The 21,420-nt window shown below is 45.8% G+C and overlaps 1 protein-coding gene and 1 long non-coding RNA gene across 3 annotated transcripts in view; one reads left to right on the plus strand and one right to left on the minus strand.

The window, feature by feature from the left end:
- Positions 1 to 21,420, plus strand: part of PLA2G15 (phospholipase A2 group XV) — a 346,700-nt gene that overhangs the window by 198,148 nt on the left and 127,132 nt on the right. For both annotated transcript variants that reach the window (XM_069653570.1, XM_069653579.1), the window contains exon 4: positions 12,773 to 12,871. In XM_069653570.1, coding sequence (XP_069509671.1) covers positions 12,773 to 12,871 — 99 coding nt within the window. The remainder of the gene's footprint in view (positions 1 to 12,772; positions 12,872 to 21,420) is intronic.
- Positions 1 to 21,420, minus strand: part of LOC138582344 (uncharacterized) — a 253,519-nt gene that overhangs the window by 38,904 nt on the left and 193,195 nt on the right. The gene's annotated exons all lie outside the window — the stretch shown is intronic.

Consider the following 21,420-nt stretch of genomic DNA (forward strand, 5'->3'; position numbering starts at 1 on the left):
ACCAACCTCCTTCTAATCAGCTCACATCAAACCACTGATAAAGAAAGAATCAAAGTGCAGAGCATCTAAGCAATTACAGACCAATACCCAACTAAGATCTTGGAGAACCATGTATACAATATCCCACCTACAGAAGTTGAAACAAACAGAATACTTAACTACTCGCAAGTTGGCTTGAAACCAATGAGAGCAACAGAATCAGCACTCATATCACTATGGGACAACCGGAAAATAAATCCGGACAATGGCACCCAATCTGCCCTCATACTACTGGACATATCTGCGGCATTTGACACAATTTGCTACGCAACACTAATAAAAAGACTATTGGAATGTGGCATACAGTAATCTGCCCGAAGGTGGCTCACCTAATTCCTCACAAATCAAACCGAAAGAACCTAGTTAACACCTTTCACCTCAAACACCAAAAAGATCTCCTCCGGAGTTCCACAGGGATCCAGCGTGTCCACCTGCAGTTCAGCATCCACATGTCCCACCTAATGAAAATCATTTGAACCCAGACTGACCGCCTACAACTAAGTCGACGAAACACAACCGATTGTGAAGATGATCACACTCCAGGAACCAAACAGTCTCAACAACTGTCACACAGATATCTACAATTGGATGACAACGAACAAGCTCAAACTGAGCCCGGCTGAAACGGAAATACTGGTCTCACTCCCAGAAAGCAATGCAACCAACCCACAACTGGACTGGCTGCCAGGCATGGGAACACAACCACATCTTTCAACGTGGTAAATGACCCAACAATATTCATGGAGCGTGGACTTTCCCTAGAATCGCTAGTCAACGCAATCACTAAAGTGTTCCCATCTCCTAAAACTACTCAGGGGGTTGCTCCCATACCTCTCCTTTCCACACAGAAACCTTATAATCATATCCCCGATACTAACAAGAATTGATTACGAAACAGCCTCTACCTAGGAATGCTGAAAAAGCTCACCAAGAAACTACAATGGGCCCAAAACACTGCAGCAAGGTTTCTCCTGAGATGAAACCGAAGAGACCACATCACTCCAACTCTGAAAAGCCTTCATTGGGTACCAGTAAAAGAAATGTATCAAATTTAAAGCCCTCTGCATTGCCCATAAATCCTACAGACAAGGAGCCAAATTCCTCCAGGCCAAGATTAACCGCTACCAGCTAAAAAGGCAACTAAGATCAAACGATGACCTACAAATGGCGACAAAACAATGCGAAAAGAGGATATTCCGAGGAACAGCATTCTCATGCCTGTTTGCTAACCTATGGAACGCCATGCCCAAAGAAATTCAAACCACAGAAGATCAACATCAGGAAACAACTCAAAATCTGGTTATTCAACAGACAGACAAGCTGGTTATTCAACGGACAAAGAGAAGCTCAAATGAACAATGGCAGCAAAACATTGCATACTAAAAGAAAACACTAAGAGATGCAGTCGCAAATAACAGCGGCAAAACAAAGGAGGACCAGAATACCCCACTGCCCACACTTGCCCTTTCCCCAGTCATGCTGCAGAACTAGAGAGATTGGTGAAGAGTAGCCCGCCCAATCAGCAGACACCATATGTGCAAATTTAAGCATTCAGGAAAGCCCAGCCAGGTAACGGATTAAATCGAAGTATCAGACTAACCATGTCTCGCCTACATACCTAGGGTCACCCAGTCGCGCACCACTTCCTCAATTTATTGAGGATGTGGTATCCGGAGAGGCAGGACTGGCTGACGGACTACAACCAAGAATGTTGGAAGATACCATTGAGCGGCAACAAACGACACTTTCCAGGGGCACTGTCAAAAAATTGATGTCCTAACCAATCCCCCCACCCCCCTTTCCGGCTCTTCCAACATGAGGACCAATTTCGGTTGGGTGATATCGTATGTAAATATGTGCTCTGTAAAGCACTTTGGATAAAGTCGCTATATAAATAACACATCATTATCACATCATTATAACCTTCGACACTGTAGATGACTAGGGGCTAGCCACACTACACATAGACGCACCTAGAACGTGCCCTGAACTAATCTAATTTTTGCACTCATCCACCGCTCGGAGACTCTGGAAATAACCTCAGAGGGAACATACCCTTACACATAGTCAATTAACCCATCAATACTACACTACACAGAAGGACAACACAATTTAATCAAACACCTAAGTCATCCGCGACTGGACCACCCCCTCCACCTTATGGATACAACTAACTAGAGCGCACAACCGCAACCCTACCCTAACCTCCTACGACCCACACACTCAACCAAACACTAGCACAGATCTGAGGCACCGAGTCCTACCCTTGCGGTTACAATATGCAGGCCTCTCAACCAACTCCCACGTACAAAATAAAACACATTGATGCCAGTTCATCCTGGTCCTGAACCAAATCCTATCCTCACTAACACACCCCACCCTTTTCTCTTGCAGAGCCACGTGAGCGCCTCAAGACTACTCTTGGGTAGTAGCGGGGCACGGCATAAATCAAAATAGCATAACCCTACCGGATGAGGCCTAAACTCTCTACTTTCAGGAGTAATGAGACAACCTTTCGTTCGACCTATGCATTAAGCTCTATTAAAGAACATTTGATATAAAGTAGTTTTTTTGTTTTACTGCAATTGCATAATTCGGAAGGATCAGTGAATTGCAAGCCCTCTCATTGTCTAAACCTTTTGTTACAATACACAATCATAAAGTAGTCTTACAAATGCATCCTAGGATTTCACATAAATTCATTTTTTATGGTTCAGGTTAACCAATCAATTGAGTTACCAGCATTCTTTCAAAACCCACAAAGCAAGGGGTAAAGAGCCGTACACACACTTGATGTTTGTCAAGCAGCAATGTACTATATGGACAGAATAAAATCAGTTGGGGAAAACTGACCAGTTCTTTCTTTCAATGAATGAATGAAGGAAGAACAGGAGATTGTAAATTGGATTGTAAGGTGCACGCAAATGTGCTGCACACTAGCATATAAAACCCTTCCATTCACTCTGAGGGCACTTTCACATGTAGTATGGGGGCAACTCTGATGTTAATTGCACATGTACGATTGGAAGCCATTTGCAAGGCAGCAACATGGATCTCTGTTCTCGCTTTCACACAGCACTACCATGGTCACATGAATGCAAGAGCAGATTTTCTGGTGGGTCAAGCTATCCTAAGACATTTATTTATATCTGCACACCTTCTGCTCACCCGCCTCCATTAGGGGATACTGATTGTCAAACTATGCAGCAGACTCACGTCCCAGAAGGCAACTATTACTGTGTAATAATAGTCTTTCTGTGGCTCCGATCTGCTTGGTACTACATGTGCCCACCCATCCTCCGCACATGGGAGCAAAAGGTACACAAATCCATTAAAGAGTAAATCCCAACATGGTTTATGCATTCTGTACAATAACAATCCAAAGAAATTGATGTGTGAAGTATCATGGGCACCCACACACGTAAGAGTAGGGATAGTGTCCCCCAAGGATCCATACTCGGACCTTTCCTCTTCTCTCTCTATACCTCCCTTCTCGATCACTTAATGTCGTCTTTCGGCATCTCCCACCACTTCTACGCAGACGACACCCAACTCTTTCTCTCCTTCTCCTCCGACTTCCACCACACTCTTCCTGCCTCACGGCCATAAAAAAACTGGATGTAATCCCACTTTCTTTCCCTCAATGCTGACAAGACTGAAGTGCTTTTCTTCCCTCCCAACACTCTCTCGCCTTACCCGCCTCCTTTCATCCACTTCCCCCTTCCCTTCTCCCATCGCGACCCATGCCCGCAACCTTGGCCTCCATATTGACTCCTCTCTCTCCTTCTCCACCCACATCTCTCTAACCTCTTGTACCTGTGGGCACCACCTCTTCAACATCTGCAAGATCTGCCCCTCCCTCACCTTTCACGCTCTAAACTCATAATCTCCTCCCTTATTTTCTTCTGTCTCTTCTACTGCTCTTCTCTTCTCTTTGACCTCCCTATCTCTCACCTGACTCCCCTAAAATCCATCTACCACTCCTCTATCCGTACTCCATGTCTCCTCGGCCCTCAAGACTATATCTACCTCGCTCTCCCAACTCGGCTGGCACCCTTTCCTCTCAAAATTGCTCCAATTCCTCTGCCTTGTCTACAAATCTCTCCATGACCTTGCCCCCGCTATCTTTCCTCCTTCCTCTCATTCTAATCTCCCTCCCGCTCTCTTCGCTCAGCTGACCTATACCTTCTCACTGTTCCCTCTGCACCTTGTGCCTCCTCACGCTTCCGCTCCTTCCAACTCTTGGCCCCCTCCACTGGAACTCCCTACCTCTCCCTATCCGCTCAACCCCCACTTACCCATCTTTCTGCTCCTCCCTGAAAGCCCTTCTTCTCCACTCTCCCCCCTGACTCTCTCCTTCGCTACCTCTCCCCCTTCACCTCCTCCCACTTCACCCTCCTCCCCCCTCCTTCCGATGCCCTTATATTTGATTCGGTTACCACCTGTGGGTATCAAGACCATCTGGGAAAACCCCCCCTCCTTTTGAGTAAATTGTTCTATGTACTGTACCACTGGTTTGTTTCAAGTTTGTAAATATGCTTCTTCTCTTGTATTGTTGTTCTGTAAAGCGCTTTGGTGTAAAGCGCTATATAACCTCTATAAACATAAACGGTGTTGCAATGCCCTTTTTCAAATAATAATAAAAAAAATAGGATGCATTACTCCTCACCAACCACTAGATGGTGGCCTATGCAAAGCATGTGATTTTAAGCGGCTAGAAGCCGCATTAAGATTACTGGTAAGTAATGTTTGATGTATATTAGCAGGGCATTCGACGCCCTATAATTTTAAAAAATATATATATTTTTATTATATAACAAAAAACCAGGGAACCAATAACAACTTTCCATCATTTTATAACACATTAAATTTGTTTTATCTTGTCCGCCCCCCCCCTCAACTAGAGCCTACTTTCCCACTTCCACTACTGTAGTGTCTTCCAGAGATTTGTTGTCTTCTGTCCCTCGAGGAGTTCTGTTCCTCAAGCCTTGCTAGGGTGGAAACCCCTGCAGCGTGGCTATAAGGAGTCTCCATGCCATTAAAGTATCCACTTCCTCCCCCTCCCCACCCCCTTGTTGGTTGCTTCTTGCCACACGGCTGTTTCCGCCTCTGCCCATTTCAGTAGGTCCCACCACCACACTTCTAGTCTGGGTCTATGGCTCGCCTTCCATCCCATGGCGATTCTGCGCTTGGCCAGTATATAGGCCCGATCCTTAAGTTTGCTTACATGCTTCAGGTTGCGAGGTCTTGTGAAGCCCCCCATCATACATGCCCACACAGATTAAACGTCCAATTGGGCTACTTTCTCGGCTAGTCTTTGGTTGATTTCGCCCCAGAATTTCCCAATTTCCGGGCATGCCCAGAACATGTGCACCATCCCAGCGTTCACTTCCCCGCATTTAGAGCACGCTTGCATTCCTGAGTTTTGGAATCTTGCAACTCTTAGGGGGGTCATGTATGCTCTGTGGATTGCATATAATTGTATCTGCTGCAGCCTCGCATTTCTGGACACTTTTTTTATGATGATTGGGTTCACTCCCACATCCCGTCCTGCATAGGAATCCCCACTTCCTCCTCAATTGTACTACCTCCTTCCCCACTCTGGACATCAGGAGTTCGTAGATTCGGGAGACCTCATGTCCTCCTTCCGATATATCATACATTGTTTCAATAGACTCTTCCGGTTGTTCTTCCAGTGCCAACATAGGCCACTTATCTCGCACCAGCCGGACCACCCTGGAATAAGCAATATATTGACCGGGTGTACTCCTGTTCTCTCAATGAGTTAATCAAAATCTATGGCCTTTCCCTCCTGCCATAGGTCTCCCACTGTAGCTATGCCCCACATGCTCCATCCCAGGCTCAGCAGCCGCGCTCTCCCGTTTCATTTCTGTGTTGGGCACCCCGATCATTTCTTTCAGGAAGAACGGGGCACATTCGGACCAAAGCAAGTTGGACTCAGCCGTGGGGTCTTCCTTTAGCCACCTGGCCACATGCTGTAATTGGCTGGCCAGGTAATACATCTCAAAGTTGGGTAGTTTAATCCCACCCCTTTCGTATGGGTTTTGCAACTTCGATAGGGCTATCCTGTTTCTGGTATTGTGCCATATGAAGCCCCTGCATAAAATTTGTAATTTGCCAAAGAATCGCTTAGGTATCATGTAGGGGATATTAACAAAAAAGTGTGATCGCCTAGGGAGCGCCACCATCTTCCTACCCACCCAACCATAGCCAGGGGTCGCCTTGCCCAGAATCTCATGCTCTTCTCCAGATTTTCTACTGCCCTTACCGTGTTATGTTTATGCTCATCCTCCACCCTGTGGTATATATTCACCCCCAGGTATCTAAAGGTGCTGGTCTCCCAAGGTATCTGTAAAAGTGGTAAGTCTGCACCCGGGGTCCCTATCTACCTAAGGGAAACAGTCTTGATTTCAGTGGGTTTACCATTATCCCAGAGAGCGACGCAAACCTTTCCATCACTTCCAGGACATATTGCAAATTTTCCTCTGGGTGGCTTAGATATAGTAAGTAATCATCTGTATATAACGAGATGAGGTGCACCCCCCCCCCGCCCTTGTGTGAATTCCCACTGGTTCATATTGCTGTCTCAGGTATATTGCCAATGGTTCGAGTGCAAGGATATACAGCATCGGGGACCATGGGCAGCCCTGTCTGGTGCCCTTACTGAGCTGCCATCTTTCTGAGATGATCGCCCCTGTCCTGATTCTGGCGAGTGGGGAGCTGTACAACAGGTTCGTCCATCTTAAATACGCTGGCTCTATGCCGTATTCTTTCAGGGCTGCAAGCAGCCAAGGCCATCTCACCGAGTCAAAGGCCTTCACTGTGTCCAGTGAGGCTATTGCCATTTCCTGGGTGTCCCCTGCTGCCTGTTCTATAACATGGTGGAGCCTCCTCAGGTTATCAGCTATACGTCTATGTGGCACATAACTGGTTTGATCTGGGTGTGTGAGCTCGCCTATGACTTGTTGCAATCTAGACGCAAGTACAGCCGTAAGAATCTTGTTATCTTGATTCAGCATAGAGAGCAGTCGATACGACCCGCAATCTTCACTAGGTTTATCCGGTTTAAGGAGTGGGATGATAACTGCCTCTCTGAGGGATTCCGGCAGTCTCCCCACTTCCAGCGCCTCGTTCAGCATGTTCCCCGCCATATAGTTAAGGTGAAACCTTTTAATACATGGGCTTTTCTCAAAATTCTATTGTTAATAACATTTGATTTGCTGGATGGATTTGGATGACATTTTATTTTAAAAGTCTGTCATGGCTCTCTCGCCAAACTGGACATTTTGGGAAAGATTTGTTAAAAAATGAAAATGTTAAAGAAAACCAAAAACTGTTTTCAGCCCACTCCTTTTTAGGTTCCCATAGAGAAAATGTGCATTTTGTGAACAGCTGTAGCGCAAAAGCCGATGGACGGATTTGAACCATACAAGAAACAGCTCGGCACAAAGCGAAGACTTAACTTCCTTGACTTGTTTGCGGTAAATCCATCCAATAGTTTAAAAAAATGCTTTCATGGTTCCAGGAGTGTTCTTCATTCGTCTGTGTTGCCTCCTCATCTCGGTACCTGTCCCATATTCCTCCCTTGGGTACACTATACTCTTGCTCGTCTCAGTACTGGTACTATACTTCTCCCTTGGGTTAACTAGATTCTTCCTCGTACAGTACTTATGATTTTGATTAAATGACCCATCTACATGGAGCAACAAGGCAAGGGTGGGGTAGGTGAGGGGGATTTGAGTGGTGTATACTGCACTCTCCTTGGATAGTCGTCCCTGCTCCCAGAGGGGGAGGGGGGATCCCTCCCAATGATATCTTCCCACTGAGTCCCACCCCCAGGGGGACTATAGGGTAGCAGCCTCATTTCCCTGGCCTCATGGGAAGGGGCTCACCCTCAGGGAGATGCAACTCTACCTCAAGAGTATAGTGTACCCAAGGGACGAATATGGGACAGGTACTGAGAGGAGGAGGCAATACAGATGCATGAAAAACACTCCTGGAACCATGAAAGCATGAATGAAGAGCTGCTATTGTAAAAATGGAACTTGGCTTGGTAGATTATTGGATTAGACAAACGTCTCCGGATCCTTTCCAGGTGAGCTGACCGTGAAGCCTTTCTTCCATTAAACCTGTTAAGAAAATAAAGATATCCTCCCACAGGCTAAAAAGACAAAAGACCAGTGAAGTGCACAAGCACTTCGTTACACGAGCTGCAAAAGAAAATGGTACAGAAATTGAGCAAAACACATGTAATGTCTATGTCCCACATCACCCCGCCCTAGGTAACCCTGTTTACCTGATGTGTGTAGGTCTTGACAACAAGGGAAATAGAGTGTGAACCGACCCGAAGAGGGATCAAAAACTGGGCACAGGCAATAACAGAAGCAAAAAATTAGGATTAAGGAAGAAAGTGGAGGGGCTAAACCCAGGTGGAACGAGGGTAGCCTGAGGAAGAAGTAGAGCAGGGCTTTAGGAGAGCTCCCAGAAGAACACCTAAGCTTCAGGGAGGAACAGTCACCAGTTCTCAGTTATTTCTCCAGTCCAAAACCATCCAGTAGCAGAAACCAAACACAAATCCAAGGAAAAGGAAACGCAATCCAGAGATAGTTTGCCAGTACTAGAATCGCAATCCAATGAGTAGGTCAAGAAAAGCCACCACCCAGTGGTCCCAAATCCAGAGTCACAGGTCGCCAAAACAGCTGCAGAATCCATTAAGCAGGTCAATAGGAGGCAAGAGATTGCAAACCCAGAAACACATGATTTCAAAAGACGCTCCCCGTCAGGACAGAGATCATTGCTGGGTCTTACCTTGCTTAAAAGGGGTCTGATCCCGGTCTCTGCTGTGCTTTGTTCCCGAATACTTCCGGGTTGGTTGAACACCCGTAACGGAGAGCATGGAATGATGTGAGCGTGTATGCCGCACTATGGATAGTGGGTGTTATAGTCCGGAGCACGCTCGGTACTGCCAGAGACACAGAAGAGCCTCAGTTGTGCTGTGCTATATATATGATCACTCAATTGTTTCCAGCACCATCTCCTTTCCACCCTCCGACCATTTCTCACCACTTGCTTCACCTATTACTAAAGGGAAATTTAAAACTTCGCCCATTCTCCCATTTCTCTCTGACCTACAGTTCTCACTCTCCTCCTTCACAACTGATGCCTCTTCCACCAGCACTGCTTGCGCCAGCTTCCTAACCTACTATGACTTGTTCTCCTCTCGCTTCCCACTGCTTACTTACACCGCTAAAACGCAGCATCCTCAGCTATGGGTCACCCCTTTCATATGCTCTCTCTGCACAGACATGCGTCAGCTGCTGCGCAAATGGAGGTGTCCCCACTCACAGGAGGACCTGCATCTCTACCTCTCTGCCCCGAACTCTCTTGAGTCCACCCTTGATGGGACGAAAAAGGGAATTCTACCTAACCCGAATTGACTCACTGAAACTATCCATATGGGTGACAGGGCACCCTAAACTCACTCCTCACTCGTCCAAAGTCTATTACTATCAACTCCACTCTCACAGTTAATGACCTAGCTGAATACTTTGCTGCAAAAATTTCAAAAATTGGAGACTCTTTCTTGAATTTCCTCACTCCCTCCTCCTACATTTTACACTCTGCCTACTCTACCATCATCCTCTAGGTCTATCTCCCACTTTAGTCACACTAATGCCTACAAAGTCCTACCTCTGATGAAGGCTAGCCCCTCTTGTGCCCCATCAGACCCTATTGCTCCTCGCTAGTCAAGTCTATGGCCCCATTAGTGGCCTCTCAACTCACTGAACTCTTCAACCTGTCCTTCGACTTGCTCTGTTTTCAAAACAGCCACGGTCATCCCTTTCCTTAAAAAGCAAGGGCTTGACCCAAACCTACCGGCTAACTTTTGCTCTTTGTCTCTCCTTCTGCACTACTCTGAAGTGCTTGATAGGTTTGTGTTCAACCACCTTACACATTTATTAGCCATCCACAACCTTTGCAATCCTCCACAAGCAGGTTTCTGCCCGTCACTCCCCGGTACCTGTTCTCTTAAATGTATCCAACATCATTGCATCTGCTAACCACTCCAGCCTATCGTCTATCCCAATTCTCCTTAACCTGTCTGTGCCTTTGACACTGTCTATCACTCTGATCTCCTTAATACTCTTTGTTCTTAGGATTCACGTTCAAGCACTTGTCTGGATTAGAGCCTACCTTACACCTTGCCAATTCTGTCTCCTAGAGCAACACTACCTCTCAACACCCTCCTCTAACTGTTGGTGTTTCACAAGGCCCTTTCTTGCGTCCGCTCCTCTTTACACTCTACACCTCTGCTCTTGGGGCACTATTCTTTGGGTTCTTGTACCAATCGTTCGCGGACGACAACCACTTAGTCTCTATTCCTGACCTCTCCTCTGATCTCTCTATCAACATTTCCAACTGTCTCTGTGCCATTAAATCTTGGATGGCTTTTCACTCTCTGATGTTAAATTCTACCAGAATAGAGGTGCTCTTCTTCCCTGCCAAAAGCTCTTTCCTCCTTTGCCTATCCAGTTCCCACCTGACACTCTTTCCCCCCTTACTCTTTTTCAGCTAGAACCCTTCTAACACTTCTACCTTCAGCTCCAAAACTGGAACAGCACTTTTCCTTAACCTCCTAAATATTAGGAAAATCAGGCACCTCCTTCCTTTCAACACCGCCAAACATCTCTTCAACTGGACTACTGTGCCACCATCCTCTTTGGTCTCCATAACTATGCTTTGTGTCCTCTCGACAAGATCATTACCTCTGCTACAAGGACTCTTTGAACTACCTCACTTCACACCTTCTTCCTTGTACCTTCACCAGGATGGATGGCTGATGATGCAAAAACAGGCCAGATTTCAATTTCTTCCATGGTCCGCTAATCTTGTAAGGCACCAATGTATCTATCCTCCTCTATCCACCTCTACAAGCCTTCTTGTAAACCCTCCTCTGCCTCCACGACTGCCCTGGTGGCTCCTCCGCCTCACTGTGCTTCCTCTCGCTTCTGCTCTTTCTCTCTTCTTTCTCCACTTAGATGGAATTCTCTCCCCCGGCCATCCGCGAAGCAATAAATACGTATTTGTTCAAACCCAAATGCCTACCTCCCAGCTTAAGAGTTACCATCTTAACCTACCTCTGTCCCTCACATCCTCCTTCTTCCCTCTACCACTTCACCCATCATGGTCACATATTGAGCACAGCTGTCTGTACCACCTACCTGTACTTAAAAATGTCCAATGTTGGTTGTCCTTAATCTCTGTATGTCCACTTATGTATTGTCCTAGGTCACTGTTCCATTTACTCCCCTCCACAGCTTTGTCAGTATGTCCCTCAAACTCACCCCATTGTAAGATCACTGCTTCCCGTCAAATCTGATTTTCTTTATTTATTGCATGTTCTTTCATGATCAAAAGAGCATTGTTACTCCTGTATATAAATAAAAAGGTCTTCCATTGCTCAAAATATTTGCAACCAAGATCCATTGATGCATACATGCATTCCTCTGACAATTACATGTTGCATTGGTAACACAAACCATATTTAACACTTATTCTGGCTGTAGTTGCGATTGTTAGAGTATGTTGTTTCAACAAGACGTAGAAAGTGATTTGCTGAAGCTTAAAAATAATTTTAAAGCAATGAAAGGAAAACGTGACACAAATGTGTATAATAAGGCGAACACTCCGAAGGCTGGGTTCAAACGTATTGCAGACGAAAGCATCGTCTGCATTTCCATGATGATGTGATTGTGTAAAGGGGCGTTTTGATCCGGTTTGTGCCACCAGTGCATTGAAACATATTGCAACTACATCACACTTTACATTACCACACGTTGGCTGTGGCGAACACGGGTGGGTTGCAGTGATAGTACATTGCAATAGAAGTGCTGCTCTGTATAAGCACACTTACAATGCATTGCTATGAGGAGTGTGAGATGTGATCATTCATGGAGGAAAAAGTATTGGGCTTGACCATTACTTTAACTAGCTGAGGTATACTACCAGTTAAAGAGTGATGGGATTTGGCACTTTTTTCTTTTTATATTTTTACCACTGAAGCAACAGTTTTCAGTACCTGTTAACTTTGTTCTATTAAACCTGCTACTTAATGTTCGAATACATTGCAACAGAGAACCCTTTTTAAATTCGTTAGTATATTGAATTGCTCGGGCAATTGTGGCGAATGTATGGTTGAGGTGCTTGCAGGGGCAGGCGCTCTCTTAAAATCTGTGCTGCTGTCTTACATTTCTGGAAAGGCATCAGTTTTAATCATCAATGTTTGGGGTGTTTCAGTAACCATGGTATGGTAGAGTAAGTATGGAATGGCATGTGTTAGAATTGATGTGGCGGCAATAACTAATTTCATGAAACGTATTCTCTTTTTACTTGACCTTTTGGACATGTATCACTTTATATATTCATGGACTTTTACAACCTAAACGTACTAAATAACTGTCTAAAGACCACATTTATCCTATATAAATCCTGTGTATGCGGAAATTCTGTTCCACCAAATGGTACCCCGGCATAAACATGTTGGTTATATGTGCTTACTTTTATGGTGCCAAGCTTAAAAGTAATTCTCTTTTATATTCTCTTTCGTATCCCAATTAATGTCAGAAACCAGATCATCTTTATGATACTTGTGATATTTTAAACTGTGTGTCTCCCCCAAGAATGACATCATTTTGTTGTTCATTTTTCACAGGAAGTTACTTTTTCAATTTGGTAGAGAGTATGGTGGCATGGGGATATAAAAGGGATGGAGATGTCAGAGGTGCCCCCTATGACTGGCGTAAAGCTCCAAGTAAGTGTTGGTCTTTCATACAATTTAGTAAAAGTAACATTCTGTGTGATTTTGTTTTTTGCCTATATTTCTGCAGTTGTTCTCTAACATTCCACCTCCAAGTCTATTTACCCTGCAGATATCTTAGTCTAGTTAATAAGAATGTATGATTTTCCCGGAATTGAATTGTGAGTTTTTGATTATGTGAGTACTTCATTCATTGACCCGCAATGAATGTTTTACTGTCTTCTTGTTTCTTCTTTCCCTTGTTTCTTAATGTTCACAACTTGTACAAACACAATCTGTATTTTCCTGTAGCAGAATGTACCAGAATGAAAGAAGTAACCAAGGACAGCAGCCCAAACATGTCTTCAGTGCACTCATCACATCCTTAGGCATGTATTGCTCTCAGCTCAATTTGTTCGATCCATTCAAAGGAATTCCAGCTTCTGCGGCCATCTGCTTTAAAATGCATCTGAGGACCTAGCATCTCATTCTATATGGTTGGAACATTGCCACAGTTGCTATACTTGCGTTAGTGTCTGTAAAATAGCACCAGAATCACTCCCACGTCGCAGAGATGATTCATGCAGATGATCATACATATGATTCATACATATTTTTCCCCTCTCTCCCCCTCCCCCTCCCTTCCTCTCTCGCATTCTTGGAATAGTGTTCTGCGGCTACCTAGTGGCAATAGTGAACAATTGCACTACACATAGAGTACATTGCAGGCACTGATGGCAGCGCCGGCAGACAAATGAGAGTAATGTTATCAGGTGCTTGGTCATCCAAATCAGGAACTAACTAGCTCTGCTTTTCGTGTGACCTTTGCCTGGGATAAGTGGCCCTTTAATGCCCTGTGCGGCACATCAATTTTAAATTGAAATATAGCCTTTTCTTTGCACCTTAGCGCACCCAAAACACCCTCCCTGCTCCCACCCATCCCTGCTCGGTCGTTCCCTTCCTCTCTTCCCACCCACTGCCTTCCCATTGGCTAGCAGGCCCTTATAAGACACACACTCTGGGCAGCCCCTGCCCAGGCAGCCCATCGGCTAAGGGCTATAAAGCAAAAGGTAATTCTAAAGCAGCAGCTCCAGTCTGTTTGCCTGTCAACTAGCAGCAACTGGTAGGGTAGCGTGGTTTGGATGGGGAGTACAGCAATTACTGCATTCCAGTAAAGCTCTTCCACTCTTACCTTATATAATATAGCACACCAATGTTAGTACGCTAGTAATTCGTTTTGAATCACTGCTGTGTCTTCTCCCACTGCTCAGGTGCCTCAGGTTTAGGTGGTTTTCCATTTACTGCGGTGTCTCAGATTTCGGCATTTCTCCATTATCTTTCTCGCTGCCATACTTGAATCTAGGTGTTTCTACAGCAGTGCCGAAGTTGACTCTGAGTGTGCCCATCGCTATGTCAAAGTGAATTCTGAGTATTTACATTGCTGCTGCCAAGGTAAAGAGGCTCCACTCCATCTACTGGCAACATCCTTATCTCTGTAGGAGCGGTATGGGCAACAAAAAAAAATATTATATTTTGAATTCCCTCCTTTAAAAAAAAAAAAAAGACAAAGCGTAACTTTTGTTTACTAGGGGTACTTGCGGCAGGCACATCTTCTACTCCCTGGACACACTCTTGTGTCCCAAAGCACTGCGTGCTGACCGACAAAGAAGAAACCAGCGAAGTCTTATCACTGCTCTTGCATGCTCTTTGCAGCACTTTCAAGATGGCCGTCATTTGCAGCCCACAATAGGAAGGCTCCTATGGTGCTGCGTTTCCCGTCCCGCACTGTATTTGGCAAGTCACACTTCTTGTATTCTATCAGGGTGCCGGCTGGCTTTAGCTGGCCTCGCGCCAAAGGCACGCAGCTAAAGCCCCTGTCTGTACCTGTCCAGGCATGGTAGGGCTCTGTAGGACCCCTGCCCCTCAAGCCATAATGCTGGTCCGCACGAACACAATCTATAATGCATCGTACTCTGTTTACCCCTAGCGTGATTGATGGCTGGACTTTCATTGTCTACTTCTCCCCTTCACGTTGTCCTCTAACTGTTGCATTCTCTTGCCTTTCTCCTCTGGCCATTCTACTTACTTGCTGCATTCTCTGTACCTCATTTCTAATCATTTGTTAGTTGTGGTATCGACTTTCACTGCACCACCTCCTGCATTAACTGTGTTGTGCCTCAATTTTTACAAATCTGATTTAGGTGTGTGCTCACCCTACATTGGTTTGCTCCTAGTTAATGGAATTTAGGTGTGTGCTCGTCCTGCATTTTCTTGAGACTGCCCTGACTGGTTACTCCCTTTGCCCACTGTTCTAGTTTGTTTTCTGTTCCCTCACACTTCAGTTCCCACAGTTTCTTCCCAGTCCTGTTGTGCGTCCTTGTGCTCCTGCTCCCTCCTTGCCTACTTCCTCCCATGTACCTCAGCTGCTCTGCCTAGTTTAAGTATTTCACATTCCGTGCCCCTCTCTATGGCACTTTCTATCCCTCCTATCTTCTCTAAATGCTTCTGTGTCCTATCCTTCTCCTCTCACTAAGTCTGGCAGGAAGAAACTCGAGGACACTGTTAGGGAGAATTTTCAGAAATGTGCTAATTCCCTCTTCTTTGGAGACCCCCAGCAAATTTGCTGGATTTTGAGGACTTGATTTTTTTTTCACCTGGAGAGAGTGAGACCCTTTTTTCCCACTCTCTCGTGTATTTTAATGTGATTTTGTGCACTGTTTCTTTTGGTTGTGGAGGCATAGGCATCATCTTTTACATTGTGTCACACAGCACCTTCCGTGCAGTGACACAGGGAAGTTTTCCAGATTTCCCAAAGGTTTAAATACCTTCTCTGGGATAAACTACTGTTTCCCAGAGCAGTAAAGTGAAATTGACTTTACTTACTTTTGTAACTTTCTAGACCCAGCACACACTATCTTACAATAGGGTGCTGGAGGGGTTACTTGGTATCCCCTTTGTCTAGCTTCTCATGTAACATTTTTATGTTACCCTTTCCTCACTGAATGGTTAGTGGCAGTGGTTTACTTTTAACTACCATTATGGGATTTTACCACGGGCTGCGTTTGCAGCCACGGTAAAGCACCTCTGGGTGCCATTTCTTCAAAATGGTCCCGTCTTCTTTTTTCGCCATTTCTTTTCATGACCCTCACAGACCCCCACTGGCAAGCCCACTTGCCAGGTGCAATCAGGGCTCGGGTCTCCATCAGGCCATGAAGACCTGGCATCCACTCGCAAGGTTCTCTTGGGGCCAGTCCTGGCGCCCTAAGGCACCAGGCTCATGCACCTTGAAGAACATGTGTGCAGGGAGCTACTTTTTTGCTTTTGGGGCCTTCAGCCAACATGAGGCATCCACATAGCTTGGCTCCTAGGAACCAACCTATGCGGTATAGTGTTTTGGATGTGGTGGCCTAGGGACTACTTTACCTGGACTACTTTGTTCAGGCTATTTAAACCACACCTGAACAGGAAAGCACACTTCGTGTTACTTTGTAGTCTGCAACGTGACGCTCACTGTGTCCTGTGATACCCACGAGCCTCGGAGAAGCAAACCTGCAAGGAGACGAAAGGAACATAGTTAGCAGCATCTTACCTGCAATCTCTATCTGATTATCCGCTTGCAGCTCCAGTGAAGTTTCCTCTGGATCCGCATGCCAACCGGACTGAAAGACCTGGAAAAGGAAGGGAAAAGACAATATTAAAGAAGGCCTATTAGACATTGCAAAACCACAAACTGCACAAGAAGCTTACCTAGCTGGTCGCCTCCCGGCCGGCATCGTTACGTAACTCCACACCCGCTGTGAAAACACAGCGACCTGCAATAAAGGAAGAAAACAGGTTAGCAAAGACAAGATAATGCAGTGCTGTGCATAGCGCTTGCTTACCGCATCGTAGTGCACATCAAGTGGCATCATTTACCGGCGAGGCCCAACTCGGCCAGTTCGGCCTGCTGAAGCTCTGCACATCTAAGGGAGAAAAAAAAGACATTATTCAAACAAAGAAGGGCATGCAAGAATAACAACGCAATACAAAAGCTGCATTAAGACATACCTGAGACACCAAACAGGCCTGCACCATTGAAGTAACTTGGCCGCACACGTCCACACAAACAACGCGCCCCTGCCAAAAAGGCAGGACGGAGAGCATGCCTAATTCCACAACAAGGTGAGGAGAGGGCCCTGAGGGGTAAAAGTCACATAGGGTGGTGGGAGGATATTTACCTCAGTCGGCCAGTCTTGAACACAGTCCTCCTGTATTTTCAGGCGGAATCTTCCCCGTAGGCCATAGTTGAGGGAGAGTGGGTGGAAGGGGGGGGACTGGGAAGAGGATACCAGCAACCAACCTGGCTGAGTGGCGTCCCCGTGGATACCAGGTGAGCATAACATTTCTTTGTGTAAAGGTCCTCCTTGAGATTAACTCTGCACGCCAAACCAAGTTTGTTCCCTTTGTTCATTTTGACTTTGGCGGGATTCACAAGTGAAGCCTGCCGCTTGCTCCAGGCTTTCTGGTGGGGGCAGGAAGCGAGGGAGGTGCCCGAAACTCCCGGTGCTTAGTCTCCTAGGGAATGCAGTCTTAGGTGATTGGCCGGTTGCCTGTCCGGCAAGAACAGCCACCCTGCTGGGTGACTGACAGATAGGCTGGAATGAATGAGAGCAAGCTGCATAAAAGACCAGGCTTTTTGGCTGGGAAGGCCGAGTCGAGCACTGGACAAAGTAATCCGATGAAAAACTTTAAGAGGACGCCTACTGCAACTCCTGGACCGTTTGTTTGCCCGGTGAAGCCCTGCTGCTGTGCTGAAACTCCAAATTCGTATGACAGAGAAGCCCCTGCAAGGACGACTTCTCCCTTTTTGAGTTGGTGGGACAAATCAACTCCAAAGTAAGCCACCTGGACATCCTCTCAAAGCTGGTCGAGTTTCCACTGCAGTCGCATAGCCAGAGAGAGGAACGGACACCAGTTAGTGTGCGATGCTTTGAAGCTGGCCAAGAGCTCCAGGAAGATCCTCCGGAATCCCAAGAAGCAGGACTGACCGAGCCTAAGCCCCCTCAACAGAGTGCGGGACCCCAGACGCAAGGAAAGCCCACCTCGACAGCCAGGAACCGCAGTGGTGCTATTTGCGGTATACGCGAGGAACTGAAACGCCGAAGTGCCACTTGTTCGAAGATTGCCGGTTGCGAGCGGTGACAGTCCCATTGCAGTGCAGTAGTCCCCAGACGTCATCCCTCTTGTCCCCACGACTGAGGCCCAGGAACAGCAAGATCTTTACCTCACAAGCCTAATCAGCTTGTGACCCTAGTTGGACTTCTTCTATCCTACAAAGACTTTTTTAAACATTGTGAAACACTTTCTACTTACCTGCAAGAAGTGCTTCAGTTCACCTTGACACTTTGTAACTTAACATTGGCTGGCCTGGCTCCCTAAATGACTCTTCTCTCTTCTGCTTATGTGTTCTGCCTTTCTTCCAGGAAAGGGTTAACTGACTTTGCATTGGGTAGTTATTGAAAGTACTTGCCTGCTTAAGAATCATTGTGTGAATCCTTGTTTTATTCTGACCCTCCTTTTCTTTGACACTTCTCCTAAGACTATTCTAAATGCAAACGGTGATAAACGAATGTCCATAGCACCCTAGCAATTGAAGTCACCTGAGGGTGTAGGTCGTGTCTGTGAGACATCCCAAATGGGTATCCACTGATTTAGAAAACTAAGTTTGTATTTTTGAAGTGTATTTGTGTGTTGCTTTATATTGCTCCCTTCTGAAGAAGGCTTATTCTAACTGACTGATAAATTAATAATTTCTTAATCAAGAGACCTTGTGTGTAAGAGTTATTTGAATACTTGTCACTGTGCATCTCTGTGTAACTCCCCTACAGCTCACATTGACCCCTCTTGAGATAAGCCTGGCTACTCGACCACACTACCAACCTGTGTAGTACAGACTTATACCAAAGGTTGGGTTCTTATTGCCAGGAGGTCAGGGTTGTTGTAGTGCACCCAAAGGGTACTGCATACAATTTTGCCTAACACTGGTGGCAGGCGGTGAGGATCTAGTGTAGAGTTGTTACACAAAGAATTTGCTTTGCTTTTGTTCAACTAAAACCCTTCACAAGGCTAAGCTCCACTAGAACAGCAATTGTAACATGCCAAATAAGGATAACTTCCATCAGGAAGCCCTGGTCATTCTAACAGTAGAGCAACTGAACGAAATGTGTAAAGCCAGGAGTCTCCCTGTTAAAGGAAAGAAAAATGAATTCATTGCAAGATTGTTGAGTCATCAAAGTCTGGGGAGTTGGCCTGTCAAACCTACTAACCCAAGAAATGTGGAAAATTATATTGGGGATGATAATTCAGAGTCTAACTCTAATGTCTTAGAGGAGTAAGAGGAGGAAGAGGAGTCTCAGGAAGAGAGCCCCTCTTTGCCTAAACAGCCCCTTTTCCCACAACATTTGGCCACTGGGACCCCACAAGGTCCATCATTGAGTCCAGAATGTGTGTCCCTTGGGCTTCCTGGGTGTGTGAATATTTGAAAAACGGAAATGGTTGGGTTAAGGGTTACAGAGTGACTTCTTTTGAAGGAATCATAAATCTGTTTTTGTTGGAGTCTATTTTTGATGCTGCTCTCCTGACAACACTTTGCTGGCTCAAAAGAGATTGACCCCAAGAAGCTAATAAAGTCTGCTGACTTGTGGGTTGCCAACAGGGCTACTCCCAAGGAATCTGGGGCCACTCACAAAATGGATGAGAGGACGCAGCACAAGAAAGATGACCAAGAGAATTCTAAAGCCTCTCATCCAAAAGAGGGTCACAGACATAAGAAGGGTAAATACCAGGGGAAACCAGGTCAGTCTAGTGAAACCTCTGGTGCCAAACCAGAGGGAGGTCAGCAGAAACCCCCATTCATGAAAGCGTTTGGTAAATGTTATGCTTATGGATCTACTGACCATGTGAAAGGGGATCCCAGATGCAAGGGGACCCTTCAGGGGTCCACACTGCCTCCTTAGCCTTCATCCCTGAGGGAGAAGTACATATGTCAAGTGGAAACTTTCATCTATTGCCTGAAGACCCTATTGGATTCTCAGCCAGTGTTTCCTTACTGTCCCTGGGAACAGCAGAATTTAGATGTGTATAACTCTATACCAGATAACACAAAAGAATATTACAAGGACAGTGTACTTGTGAATGGTCAGGAGACCCCTGCCATTAGAGACGCTGGAGCCAGCATCACAGTGGTGGATGAAACCTTTTTCAAACCGGAGGATGCTGCTAAGGCACCCAAAGACCCCACTAAACTTGCTGGAGGCCCTGTCCAGATCCTTCCAATACTACCTGCTCTCATCCAGTGCAACAATATGACTGTAAGAATACCTGTCAGTGTACAGAGTGAGGTGCCTGGGAGAGTCCTACTAGGGAATGACTTACTCTTGAAGTTGGATCAAGGCCTCCCAGTAAAAGGAAGCAGGACCAGAATAGGAATGCTAGAGAGCTCACTTTAGATGACTCAGTGGGTTGTTACAGAGGTTGGGTCGTGTTACAGATTTTCCCTCTGGGGAGGGACGTGGACCCCGCCAAGTCGCCCCATGACCGCTGCTGCACTGGGGGCAGTCAACCTTTTTTCTTTTCCACCTAGGTAAGTGCACCCAAGTCTGGTTTTCGTCGGGACATCTATGTGACCGTTTGAAGGTAGGACACGTGTTTCAGTGTTTGTGTTTCAGTGGTTTCCTGGTCACAAATGTCGCGATTGTGTTTTTTTTTTCCCCTACATTTTGGATTTTGCTGGTCATTATGGGTGATAAATTGTAGCGCGACTCATGAAAGTGAGATTTCTTTGTATTATCACACGTGTCTTCTTTTCAGAAATGCATGGGGTTTCCTGTTTTCCTTGGTGGCTGAGACACACCAGGCCCAAATCTTTGTCCAGAAGGCCAACACTGTAAATGTCATCTCTGCAGGGCGTTTGGTGTAGCCTTTTCCCTTTGTGCCCACATAAGTGCACCCACACATGTGAGGTACCTTTTTCTCGGGACACCTGTGGGAAAGTAGGAAACGTGGTGTTTTCTCTTGGTTGTGATATGGTTTTCATACATTTTCCTACTTTGGTTTGTTGCACGACCCTATTATTTCCCACATGTGCCCTAAATTTAGTTGATGCTTTAGGCACTGTACTCTTTTGTGGCCTGTGCAAGTCACTGATCCTTCTAAAGGTCCCTTGTGCTCTTTCAAAAAATGTATGCTTGTCATTCTTCCCCACATTCAGATTAGGCTGTTGGCATAAAAATACTTTACCATGACTTGGTTTTTGGTTCGGCCCTCCTTCTGGTAAATTGGGGTCAGAGTAAAGAACCCCAAGTTGGTGGGGAAGGGAGTTGCGATTGGGAATGGTCTGTGTATGTTTGTTAGGCACATGGAATGCAAGTGTGGTGAGGGTTTAGTCAGGGCTTTTGTGGAATGGGCCACCTGCGCCAGCGGCCCCATTTCTCCTTTTTAAATTTGCTTTCAATATGCCCAAACCTTCCTTGCACACCCATCGCCAATCTCCAAATTAATGTACACATTGTAATGGAAAATGAAAT

The sequence above is a fragment of the Ambystoma mexicanum genome, chromosome 1p (genome assembly GCF_040938575.1).
Source record: "Ambystoma mexicanum isolate Mex_15411 chromosome 1p, UKY_AmexF1_1, whole genome shotgun sequence".
Taxonomy (NCBI): domain Eukaryota; kingdom Metazoa; phylum Chordata; class Amphibia; order Caudata; family Ambystomatidae; genus Ambystoma; species Ambystoma mexicanum.